This window comes from Epinephelus lanceolatus, chromosome 3 (assembly GCF_041903045.1).
Source record: "Epinephelus lanceolatus isolate andai-2023 chromosome 3, ASM4190304v1, whole genome shotgun sequence".
Classification (NCBI taxonomy): Eukaryota; Metazoa; Chordata; class Actinopteri; order Perciformes; family Serranidae; genus Epinephelus; species Epinephelus lanceolatus.
In genome coordinates, this window is record NC_135736.1 from 31,182,919 (window position 1) to 31,196,465 (window position 13,547).

The 13,547-nt window shown below is 41.4% G+C and overlaps 2 protein-coding genes across 2 annotated transcripts in view; one reads left to right on the forward strand and one right to left on the reverse strand.

The window, feature by feature from the left end:
* Positions 1 to 3,749: 3,749 nt before the first annotated feature.
* Positions 3,750 to 5,506, forward strand: fabp2 (fatty acid binding protein 2, intestinal). The gene is made up of 4 exons (XM_033623594.2): positions 3,750 to 3,907; positions 4,424 to 4,596; positions 4,921 to 5,028; positions 5,313 to 5,506. The coding sequence occupies exons 1-4, from the start codon at positions 3,841 to 3,843 to the stop codon at positions 5,361 to 5,363; spliced, it is 399 nt and encodes a 132-aa protein (XP_033479485.1). The 5' UTR covers positions 3,750 to 3,840; the 3' UTR covers positions 5,364 to 5,506.
* A 1,002-nt stretch (positions 5,507 to 6,508) lies between these two features.
* Positions 6,509 to 13,547, reverse strand: part of usp53b (ubiquitin specific peptidase 53b) — a 34,747-nt gene continuing 27,708 nt past the window's right edge. Inside the window, exon 17 of the mRNA XM_033623266.2 lies at positions 6,509 to 13,205. Within this exon, the coding sequence (XP_033479157.2) occupies positions 13,129 to 13,205 (77 nt within the window). The 3' untranslated portion in view covers positions 6,509 to 13,128. The remainder of the gene's footprint in view (positions 13,206 to 13,547) is intronic.

A 13,547-nucleotide genomic window follows, 5' to 3' on the forward strand; every position in this document is an offset into this window, starting at 1 on the left:
ATTTAAAAATGGGGTCACCACAAAGTTGGTGCAAACTTGTTTAAGTTATGACAAACCATTTAATGCATAAAAGATGTGAGGTGTTATTACAAAGTATCCCACACTGTCATTTGCCCATGTCTGTGATCTGATGTTTTCATCTTTAAGATAACTGATGCAACTGCTCACTTTAATTAACTCTCTTGTCCTTTTACATTCATGTTTAGAGTAGATAGGACTTTGAACTTGATGCGTAAAAAACAAACTGGTGCATAAAAATAGCCAAGATGCAGGAAACGAAGAGTCTGACACTCCAGATCTCCTGGTGGAGGACCCTCAGACCCCCTTTTGATTACTTTCCTCCAAGCATGGGGCCACTGTGAAGGTGTCCTTTACTTTTACACACTGAAGGTATGTATAAGTTATAATACATGGTTATTGGATGGACACTTCCTTTCTGACCTTGCATGTTCAATTCCATGGTTGTGTGAAGGAGTGTGCAGATTTAGAGTCAAAACACTGATTTTCAGGTGTGAAAGTAATTTCTGGGACCAAGTCTATATTTTGATTAGTACTGATAGTGTTGAAATTAGAATTATATAACTTAGAAAAAAGAAGAGAGTGGTCTCTTTGGTAAAATGTGAGGTATTTCATCTTTGCTGACTTTAAACTACCATGCTGCTACAGCTTGCTTAACACTGGATGACAGAGGTGGGGATGGTTGTAACACCTCTCATGAAAGTGTTACAACTAACCTTAATGACAACTAAACACAGTTTATCTATCTGTCTCACACAGGAAAGAAAACCTGATAGGGGTGTGCTTGTACATGTACTAAAATCAGCATCAGATGAGGTGAGGCAGATGAGTCAGGTTAGACAGTGACGTCTCTCCCCAAATAATACTCAATCTGCCATGGACACTGAGCAGATGAGAGTACAAATCCTCAGAGGAAGAGGACCAACAAAGCTGCCCTGTGTGGGCGATCACAGCAGTCAAAATGTCTTCAATGCACAGCAAGAGAATGACTTGACCAGTTACTTAACTGAGGCAGCAGATATTTTGGACTCACTGCCACGTGAGGTACAAAGCATCTGATGAGTGCACATGAGCCAGTTACACCTTTGTAAAAAGTTGGAAACATTGCTATTTGTAGTAAACAAATAAGGGTACTGTGTGTCAATATTTGAGAGCTCTAACAAAAATTCAGCAAGTTATAGGTGCTGAGACAAAAAGTGTTTAGTCTCCCCTAGACGAATATAGGGCTACCAAGAGTACCCCGTCAGTCGTGCCACGGAAACAGTGAAGGAGAAAGGATAGGAGCGGGGAATGTTTGGTGTGTTTGTGGACTCATCATGTGCTACTTTCTTCTGGCTGGTTATCGGCAGGCAGTCAACAGCAACGTTACCTAGCTAGTTGAATTTGTGTGGGACAGCAGACCAATGTGTAGTTTGCTAGCTTGAGTCTGAGTCACATGTCCCAGTCAGCCATTGCCCTCACACTGTACACAAATGCACATTTATTTACCAGGATTTACAAACCGTGACCCTTTGAACCATGGCATAACCTTGAGTCAGGGGCCTCAAACATACAGAACTGGCCAAATCCTTCTTTCTCTCAAACTTAGACAAAACTCAGATTAATTGGTAAAACTAGGCAGTGCTGATCAAATATAAACCAACATTCTGATACTACTGATACTATTGCCTGTTTCTCACCTTAAATGTCGTCAAAAAATATTTTAGTGTACTGTTTGGCTGTAATACAAGAAAGAAGTGGGCACCATGCTGTTTCCTGTACTGGAAAACTGAGGCTGAGAGAGTTTTGCCTATATCTCGCCTAAAAGGGTTTCAGAACTGTTTCATAAACATATTTTAGCTTACCTCAATTCCAGATTGTTTTTGTTACCAGCCGGCCACCATATTGTTTCTGTGGAAACAGTCACACATGCATTACATCACCCACCAGCGGGAGCATTTATTGGTCAGGTGTGACCCAGTGCATTGTGGTAGTTGTAGGGGTTTTTTGCCTCTTGAGCTAAAGTGACTGCTGTGAAAAGGGCTTTGTGGTATGCATGAATAATATTGTTATTAACTTTATTTATCCAGGCAGGTTTTGTTGGGAGATATGCTTTTTTTCTTGAAGGCCCTGTTCATATTCAGACAGTTAAAGTTTGCAGTTTTTTGTCAGGCTGGGCACAGGTTGATAAATTGGATCAACTCTGAAATGTAACCTGGAGCCTGGCCATGAAGAGCTGTAAAAGTACTCATCAGATATTAAAAATGAAGTCAAAAACAAATGTGTTGCGATGCAAAAAGTTATCAATTCAACCACAATTTGATTTTATGGCAACAGAGCATCTACTTAAAAGCAGTTAGCTGTTAAGGGCCTTGCTCAAGAGCCCCCCAGTGTTGGTAAGAAGGTGGACGCACCTCTTTTTCAGCCCCCCATCGTGATTTATCCAGCTAGTTCAAGCCTGCTTCAGATCTTCTAGCCCCCAAACCCTTATGCTTAGATGGATGCTACAAAAAAACCTTCACAATTTGACTGTAGGATCAGCTTTCACAGACATACAGCACCAACTAAAACAGACTTTGAGCCACTGCAGCGACAGCCTCTCCAATTTGCGTGTAATGTTACACCTGATACTACAACTAGCATAAAACATTGTGGTGTATCATTTTGTTAAAGATTAGCTTCAATAAGGCCCAATCTAGTATAGTGTGTCTTAAGATCACCTGTTAAATTTCATCACTACAGTCATGGTAGAAAGGTCTTTTGTCTGATAAGAGGCAGATTCATTGAGGGGAAAGTGAAGGTCAGGCAAAGGTCTCTTGAGCCACATAGTAAGATGAGAGGACACGCAGATAAGAGAGCTGGCATGTTTTATTTATCCCTTTGTGATACTTGGCATGGGTGTTTAAGAAATACTATTGCATGTGCATTTACTGTTTTACCTCCCCGCCCTTTTAAGATAATTCCGCAGTTTGTTTGTAGCCAGTATTGTGTCTTCATCCATTTGCACCCTACAAAAAACTAAACAAAACTTTCTGTCACCGTTGTGTTTATCCAGACAGACTATAAAAGGCATCATATCAGGTTTAATAATGCATCTTAATGACAAATTATACTGTGTACACACTGTGTAATATTAACTTCAAATTTCAAAGGTCTCGCTCATCAACAATGGCCAAATTAAGTTCAAAGGTATCACTGGAAACACATTATCACCCACACTGATCAACGTTGTATTTGCACAAAGCAATTGCATGTATTGCAGTAATATCTTGGCCCAGTGATAAGGCGTCTGCCAAAGTGACATCACAGTCACATTTAAGTAGTGGAAAACTTGTACTTGCATGTGCTTCAACATGATTGTTAAGGTTTGTCTTTTATTGTTTGGGTGGAGGTGGTGGTGCTATTTGACATACAGGGACCAAAAAACAGACATTAAACACATGATTGTGTTTCAAGTTAAAGTTCAGAATATGTTTGTATTTGCTGCACGCTCTATCACTGTTCTGCACTGAACACATGGTGAAGCTATGACCAACGCCCTGCACAAACAAACATGCAGGTAAAAGAGGATACCAACCACTCTGCTGTTCAACAAGTATACAATATCATAATGTGTTTTACTGGGCGTGGAGCTGTTCTGTCCAGGAAGACCATAGCATTACCCAATCAGCTGCAGCTGTGGATATTGCCTGGAGAAAATGTGAGCTTTAGTCGGCCACATCAGCATTTTGATTAGATGTCGAGATAGGAGGGTGCGCGGTTTAAAAGGAGTGGCAGACCTTGAGTGAGACACTCCTCGGCCTCCTCCTTGCTGCAGTCACCCAGCTCACCCTCGCAGCCACCATGACCTTCAACGGCACCTGGAAAATCGATCGCAATGATAACTATGAGAAATTCATGGAGCAAATGGGTGAGTGATGTCAAACTGAGCTGATGAAATGCTGAAACAGAAGAGCATATTTCTTAGTTATGCAGATTTTAATGCATAGGTAGAAAAATGACAGTGTCTTTACCATGTCTACTCTCTGTATAGTAAGATTATATAATCACAAGATCTGATAAAGCTCTGATTAAGTTTTAATTGAATAAATATAGTTGTTTCTAAGTCAAAATATCAGTTATGCAGCAAACTAATAATCCTGCAAATGTTTTACTTGATCACATTTAAGTTTTTGTAATGTGTGCACTCAAGTTCTTAGTTAATATCCTAATTTTTTAAATGCTTACTGAATCAAATCTCAGTTAAAGGACACTTGATGGCACAATGACCTACAGAGCATGTTTATGATTTAACTTTTATACACACTTACCGTCTACAAACACACAAATGAAGGAACTTCTTGTACTTGAAAAGTGATTAAGTCCTGACAAACTTCCTCTGATTGTTCAGAGCCTATTGAACATATTCCAATGTGTCTATTGATAGGAATTAACATGGTGAAGAGGAAGCTGGCGTCTCACGATAACCTCAAGATAACCATCGAACAGACTGGAGACAAGTTTAAGATCAAGGAGAGCAGCAATTTCCGCACCCTGGAAATAGACTTCACCCTGGGGGTCACCTTCGACTACAGCCTTGCAGATGGAACAGAATTATCCGTAAGCATAACGGGCTACTAGTCGGGCATCTTTTCCCATCATTAGACTTGATAATTACTCTGAAATAGGTCTTTACAAGAAAAGACTCAAGTTTGTCTCCAATCCATTTAGTTCTAAACACTTTGCGATGAGCTGGCTATTTTAATCACTTTAGACTTTGAACCTCTGAGCTGCAAGAACAAGTTGTTAGCTCAAGGCTTGACTTCTATTGTGCCAACCTGTTGATTTTTTAACTCACTACCATGAACAGCCATAAAACTGGCAGCCTTCTACAAACTATTCCCACCCAGTGTTCATGTCATTGATTCATTTTTCACCCTGCAGGGTGCATGGACCTTGGAGGGAGACATGATGAAGGGAATCTTCATGAGAAAGGACAACGGAAAGCAACTGACAACAACCAGAGTAGTCCAAGGAGATGAACTTATACAGGTGGGGTTAATTTATAACTATGCAAATTAGTGCACTAAAAATCGACATTTTTTTATTAAACATTTGGGACCTTGTTATGGAGGGTACAAAGATTAGGTTTTGTTGTTTAACTGTCTGAATATGTTGTCTGTATCTAATTCTGATTACGTATGTTAATATATTATGAGTAAGGACCTCAAATGCAGAATTTCTGTCTGAGAAAACCCTCTTGATGATTCAGCCAGATGCAGAAACGCATAAGTTGTATAGTAACTGTCCTAACCAACATAATCTTTCGTCAACAGAGCTACAACTATGAAGGTGTGGATGCAAAGAGGATTTTCAAGAGGGGTTAGACCAAACTGATCAACGAAACTTAACTGTGAGATGTTTGCCATCAGGATTACATGCAATATTTTGTTGAATTATCAACTACTTACACCAACATAACCTGTTAAAAATGCACTACTTGTAACGCCAATAAAGTATATGGAACAGATTTGATGCTGCTGGCCTGTTTCTTTTTCTTCTGTTTTGTATCCATCGAAATTTTCATTTTCAGGGAGGTTTGTGGAGGTTTGTGTTAAAGGGATAGTTCAGATCTTTTGAGGTGGGGTTGTGTGAATCTGGAAATCCATCGGTAAAAAACGAACAACCAAACAAAAAAAAACTTTAATGTAAATTGCAGAATCTGTCTTGAGAGATTAGGGTTGTGTAAGGTACTTATCCATGGTCAGTGTATTACATACAGCAGATGTCAGTCAACACGCCCCCAGTTTTGAGAAGCCGACTGGAGTCTGACATGGAAGCTATGCAATGAACTTCTGTGGAGGGGGTCAGCAACAAAACATATTTTCAGCCACCTAAAAAATATATAAACAGTTTAAATGTATGCTATACTACGAACATTTTCACCACTCCACCTTGCCGTCAGACAGCTATTTCTGACGGGAACTGAAGCTGCTATATCGCTCTCTTTAATGCCAGACTCCATTGAGAAAAACAACAATTTAACAGTGTTGAACACAGGAGCTGCTGGTCTATCCCTGCGTCGATCAGCTGTTTTGTTTACTGTGTGACTTTGGCATTTAAACAGGGTTAGTTCAGATTCACCAAAGTCCCACAATAACACAAACAAAGCAGCTCCTGTGTTCAGCAAGCCAAAATGAGTGTTTTTGTCAATGGAGTCTGGTGACTTTGAAGAGAGCATAGATGGCGAACTGAAGCCATTAACGGCTTACCTGTCAGAACAGGCTGTCAGCGGCGGAAATATGCCTAATAGAGCATGCAAACAGTTTTTTAGGTGGCTAAAATACATTTGCCGCTGCCCCCACCCCTCCGTCCAGGCTGGTAGTACTGACGCTTCTTCAAACTAGAGGCGTGCTGACTGACATCAACTGTAGGTATTACACTGACTATGGATAAGTGCCCCATACAGCCCAACTTTAAAATCGGAACTATCCCCTTAAGTTAAAAAAAATACACAGTGAAGTGACTGATGTGAGAGTGATACAATAATTTAAACTTTATTCAACAATGAATAAAAATAAATATATATTATCTACAAAAATATAAAGTGTAGACAGATTTTATGTGTTTCTTTAAATTGATCTGTACTTACACAAGTCATGAAGCATTCACTGAAGCACCGACAACTCAATTCAACAGTAATGCAGGCCAAATCCTAAGCACATACAGAGGTATGACAATAGGATTCAGTGAGGCATACAGTTCCAACACATCAGCCAGTAACGTATCAGATAAAATCAGCCACATAATGGGGGAAAGTTCGTCTTTGTTCTTGAGTGTTGATGCAATACAGTCTAATTAGGTGCTGTCCCCGTATATTTAGCACAAGATAAAAGATATGGATTGATGCAATGCCAACCGTGACGTCATGTGACACAGGACATAAAGACCTTTTGTCACAGTATATAGAGCCTTAGTATGAATGAAGATGGGGCATGGGGCGCAAGAGGAAAACACAATTATCAGCTTCTTTTTCCAAGCTCGCACACAAACAGATACACAGGCATGCACGTTTAATAATAACCCAAGTAAATCTGTCAGTTATTATACATTAATGCTCTTTCAAACTGGAAGGTGGGATGCACGTACAAGCATCAAAGCATGACATTTGAACATGTCAGACTTTTGCCAGTGCAGCTGGATGCAGAGTGACCAGTGAGTTGTTGTGGCTTCCAAGTCTGAAAGGGCTTTTAGGAATATTGTACCTGGCACAAATCCGCCCTCCTCCCGTCACTCCCTCACACACACACACACACACACACACACACACACACAGGCATGTCATCAGATATGTCAATATTAGCATTGCATATTTAAAAGGTTTTGCATGACATCCTCCAACCCTTTCATTCATTCAACTTCAGTCCCTCACTGTGGTTTCACTCACATAATAACATGTCCCACTGAAAAATGTCAAGGCACTCTGGATACAACTGAAGACACAAAGTTCAGAATTTAAAATACAACTGGTGTGGAAATGATTCCTATTTTTTACAGATGAGGAAAAGAATTCAATAACAGGAAAGGTACCATAAATAGGTCACATAAGAAAACACACACACGCACGCACAAAGAAAATCACATTGCAGGTGAAACAACATGAAGATAATCTGGTTGATCCAACTGAGCTTCATCTAATTCAATAGTTTAGTGATTTTATCATCCAGTGAATATATTAGATATTTCATAACGGTAAAATGAGTGATTTATAATTACGACAGCACAATCTTGTGTAAAGGCATCCTTACATTATTTGGACAATTAGACTGCTCGATAGCTCAGTTACACTGAAAGCCTTCTTTTTCTTTGAATTGAAGGTCCAGTGTGCAGGATGTCGGGGGATATACTGGTAGAAAAGTAATATAATATGTATGCTTTCTTAAGTGTAAAAGCACCTAAAAATAAGAATCGTGTTTCTGTTACCTTAGCATGAGCTGTTTATATCAACATAGGGGGCAGGTCCTTGTCCACTGAGATCATCATGTTGCACTAGCATGTTTCGACAGTAGCCCAGAATGTACAAACTAAATAGTGACTTTAAATAGGGCCACTGGCATTTTCGTATTGGCCACCGTTAGCAGCCCCTTTAGAAAACACTGATTTTTCAACGTGAAAGTGATTCATTCAGTATTTTTACCGGTTTAAATCGCCTGGTCCATTTGTTTTGGAGAGGAAAAGACCCCTGCAGATAATTCAGCTCCTGGTAGAAACCTCCTGAACATCTGGATCTTAAGTTATCAGAGAAAATATGTGAGCATTCATTAGCAGGTGCTAGGCTAGCCTCGGAGACTTGATTTGTTACTCGACTCTGCTTTACTCAGTGTTTCTACCTGTTGGAATCACTTGGGTAGTTTGTTTAGGAGAGTAAAAGACCTCTGTGGGTAGGTCAGCTCCCAGTGAAAACCTGAACAATGAGCACTTAAGAAATCTAACAAGAGCTGTTTCAGCTGGTTGCAATCTGCAATCCTCACCACTAGATGCCACTAAATCCCCCTAAACCTTACACACTGTTCCTTTGATCAATGTCAGTAAACAAACCACGACAAATCCAAGTAGATGCTCAAATTACAAGTTCAGTTGTGGCAACTCAAACAGGCATATACCCACACATACACACACAAATCTCTACACACAATCCTTTAGTGTCAGACAGCACAAACACAGCAAAGTTAGTGACTGAATGTGTGCGCTTAGAATAGAAATACCTGGACAAAGGTTATTGTGTTTGGACAAAAACACACAGTGAAAAGATATGCATAAATGGCAGGAAAAGACTTGGCAATATAGTGAGCACAAAAGAAAACTGATATCAATATTTCAAAATTGACCTACATTGATTTTTATGTGCTCTCGGGAATGTTGGATGTACAAAATACAAAGCCTTAAAAATGCCAAATTCTGCTTTTAAAGTAATCGTAAAGTCATTTTCAGTGAATGCATAGTATGTCTCAGACAGTCACTTGTTTTCCAGCGTATTATTTGCATCACATGTTCATATTTACAATGGGTGCATAACCAAACGTATGTGTTGCTTCATGAGCACGAGAAGGGGAACAACATTCAAGTGCTACAAAAGTTTCCAAATCAAATGTCGGCACAATTTGCTATTTAATGACTAGATTTTATCACAATTAAGTAAAATCCAATAGAATTTACGTTTTATTGGACTCAAAGTCCGGTATTATCATGCTCATGCTTATGCTGTACACACAGCTACTAAGACTTTGTAAAGGCCACATGCAGGTTTCAGAACAGCAGTCTTACGAACAAGAATAATTGTTCTGTTGTATGGTCAATATCAGATAGGCATATTAATTATATTGGCATCATTATGAAAATACCTGCAAATACAGACCTGTTTAAATCCGTCTACTTTAAAAGGAAGACTGAAAAAATACAATTTGACATCACTGTGAATTACAAAAAAGGATTACAAGTACCAGCACGATCGAAGGTAAAATACACAAGGTGACACAGTATATAGTGACCCACTGAATAACATAAGGGCTGCCCCACCTACAGAACATCACAGTCAACAAATTGTACAACTTGGAGTCTGCCAAAAACTGAACACAGTCACACAAAATCACATTTTGGGAAACCTCTCCAAGATGTATACTTTGTAATGAACGATGGCGGAAGAATCTTTGCCAACAGACTTTTACAGCCAGAGGAGTTGACTGGTACGGGGCAGCCCTCAGTCACTCATTAACACATAAATGTTGTAAAACAGCTGATAAATGATAACACTTTAAACAAATCAGTAACTGAATATATGGAAGTGTTGCAATGTCTGTTTCCTGGTGACCTAAAGCCCTCGATGTGCATAAAGTCAGTAAGCTGCCCAGATATTACTCCTCTGACAGGTGCAAATAAGTGAACTACTTAAAACAGTGGTTCCCAACTGGTGGGTCGTGGTCCCAAAGTGGGTCGAGGGTCCTTTCTGAATGGAAGTGACTCGCGAATGTGTCAAGCTTGTAAAGAAAAAAAAAAGAAAAAAGCACACCTTATTTTGAAGTACGGGGTATTTCCAGCAAAGAGCTTTTATTTTAAAGCGACACTTACTTTTCTGGAAATTTTACGCCTTTCTTTGTTTCGGTTAAAATGCTATTAATAAGCTGATGGCACACTAAAATGTAAATGAATTCCACCAGAGATAAAAACTCATAATTGTACCATTCTCGTATGGCCCCCGCCCCTGAGTCTGTGAGACAACAAATATGCTGGAATAGCCAAAACTTCGGCTCTGCTTTCAAGCGATGACGAAGACTGATGCAGCTTCCTCCTGAGCTAAAAAGGGACGAGATGGTCGCAGAGTTTCTGCTGGACAGGTATTTTTAGTTTGCCTCTAATGTAACATAGGCTATAACGTTATATATGACAACACAGCATCTGGTTGCTAACGGCTAATGTAGCGTAGCCTCTGATACATTAACGTTATCTTCCTTGTGTGTTTCCACTTACTAGTAACGTTAACGCTTCTATCTAACGTTAGCAGTGTAACCTTATTCTAAAACTCATCCGTCATCACTGACTCTGGATAAGTTTCAAAACTCCAGGGTTGCGTTTGACTGCGCAGGACAGGTAACGTTATGTTTAGTTTGCTTCTAATATAACATATAACGTTATATATATGGGGATCACACTCCTCAGCCTACCCGGTAAGGTCTACTCCAGGATGCTGGAGAAGAGGGTCCGGTCGATAGTTGAACCTCAGATTGAGAAGGGGCAATGTGGTTTTCGTCCCAGACGCGGATCCATGGACCAGCTCTTTACCCTCGCCAGGGTGCTGGAGGGGGCATGGGAGTTCGCCCAACCAGTCCACATGTGTTTTGTGGATTTGGAGAAGGCTTACGACCGTGTCCCCAGGGGCATCCTGTGGGGGGTGCTCCGGGAGTATGGGGTTGGTGGCCCCTTGCTAAGGGCCATCCAGTCCCTATACCGAAGAAGCATGAGTCTGGTTCGCGTGGCCGGCAGTAAGTCGGACCTGTTCCCGGTGTGGGTTGGACTCCGCCAGGGCTGCCCTTTGTCACTGGTTCTGTTCATAACTTCCATGGACAGAATTTCTAGGCGCAGCCGAGTGGTGGAGGGTGTCAGGTTCGGTGACGGGAGGATCTCGTCCCTGCTTTTTGCGGATGACGTGGTCCTCCTAGCTCCATCGAACAGTGACCTCCAGCTCTTTGCAGCCGAGTGTGAAGCGGCTGGGATGAGAATCAGCACCTCCAAGTCTGAGGCCATGGTCCTCAGCTGGAAAAGGGTGGATTGCCCACTCCAGGTCGGGGGGGGGGGTCCTTCCTCAGGTGGAGGAGTTTAAGTATCTCGGGATCCTGTTTACGAGTGAGGGTAGGATGGAGCAGGAGATTGACAGGCGGATTGGGGCGGCGTCAGCAGTGATGCAGGCGCTCAACCGGTCCGTTGTGGTGAAGAGGGAGCTTAGCCAGAAAGCGAAGCTCTCGATTTACCGGTCAATCTACGTTCCAACCCTCACCTATGGTCACGAGCTCTGGGTAGTGACTGAAAGAACGAGATCGCGAGTACAAGCGGCCGAAATGAGTTTCCTCCACAGGGTGGCTGGGCTCAGCCTTAGAATAGGGTGAGGAGCTCGGACATCCGGGAGGGACTTGGAGTAGAGCCGCTGCTCCTCCACATTGAGAGGAGCCAGTTGAGGTGGTTCGGGCATCTGGTAAGGATGCCTTCCGGACGCCTCCCTTGGGAGGTGTTTCGGGCATGTCCAACCGGGAGGATACCTCGGGGCCGCCCCAGGACGTGCTGGAGGGATTACATCACCCGGCTGGCCCGGGAACGCCTCGGGGTTCCCGCGGAAGAGCTGACGGAAGTGGCTGGGGAGAGGACTGTCTGGGCTTCTTTGCTGAGGCTGCTGCCCCCGCGACCCAGACCTGGATAAGCGGAGGACAACGAGTATGACGGACAGACGAGTATGACGAGTTATATATGACAACACAGCATCCATTTGCTAATGGCTCTGAATTACTAACGTTATCTTCCTTGTGCATTTCCACTTACTAGTAACGTTAACGCTACTATCTAATGTTAGCACTGTAACCTTATTCTAAAACTCATCAGTCATCACTGACACTGTTTTAAAACTTCGGGGTTGCGTTTGACTGTCTTGGATGTAATGTTACACTCGCTCTCCTCTTCCGTGTATCTAACGTTACCTTGCCAACGCCTACATCTATCATAGATGTAATGAGGACGTAATTGAGGAGGGGGGAGTAGGCCTTTGGAGGGAAGTGGAGTTGCAGGTGGAAGGAGGTGGGAGTTGTGGATATTCAAATTTTTTCCAAGTGCTTTGTGAAATGCAAGAATGGTAAGAGTTGCTTTAAGTGCTGTTTCCTGCTGTAGTGTGAGTGACTAATGGACAGCTGCTTGACAGAGACAGCATCTAGCTCAACGACATGGCCAAATGCAAGTATGAAGCTGAATATATTAAACTGTGTGGACCTCGAACTAATGACTGAGGAGAAATCTGGACCCCGTGGCTGCACCAGTTGGGAACCACTGACTTAAAACCTGCTGTTGATGACACAAACCTTCGACCTGTAGTTTTTTATTTAGTTGTGTAGAATGACATCATAATCTGATCAAGTATCTTTAACTTTCCACGTTCTGAACATTCTGTGATTTCACTCTGTGGCTCCTCATAATCTCTCACGTCTTTAAATATATCGGTGCATCTTTAAATCCGCAGCACTTCTGCAGAACTCCTGCACAAATAAAAAAATAAACATTTGACATAAAGTGATTAAAAAGAATAGTAAAGACTCCAGAACCCTTTTGTGCAAACTGAAAAAAGTCCTGATTTTGGTTCAAACTAAATCTTCTTTGCAGCAATACTGCGGGACAATGGAAGACGGTAGAGTATACGTGATAGTTGATAATCCGTCAGACGATACGCAACAGCATTTAGAAATAGGTCTTACTTATGTGACAAGCTTGCATAAATAAATTCCACTCGTTATGGAGATGTTGCCATTCGGGACATATTTCCATTCTGTAAACTCTTTGGCATCCAGTTAGAACTCTACTGACCTCTTCCCATCCATGTAAACAAACCTTACCAAGTAACACTCATAAAAAACCACGTTCATCCAGTCCTTTGGCTGTCACTGGGTTCCATTTTGCAGTGGGTTTATTGCTATTATGGCCTGTAAAGAAAAAAAAAAGAATAATCTTGTTTAAATAATGTTTTACGATTCACCCTGTGTGTTCATTTACACCACAACAAAGACAACAACTGAAAAACTCTCAGGTAGGAGCGGGCAAGATAAATAAAACCCTCTGTTATGTATGTGTCACTTCATATTGTGATTGTGATATATATATTTATGGTGATATAGTAACCAGCATTGATGCAGAAATATTTAAAATTTAAATTTTTCTTTACAGTGGTCCTGCAGTTTGGATTGCAACATCGTCCTCAACGGCCTGAAACAACCAGATATGAAACATGTAGCTGCTACAGCTGCTACGTGTGTATAATCTCACAG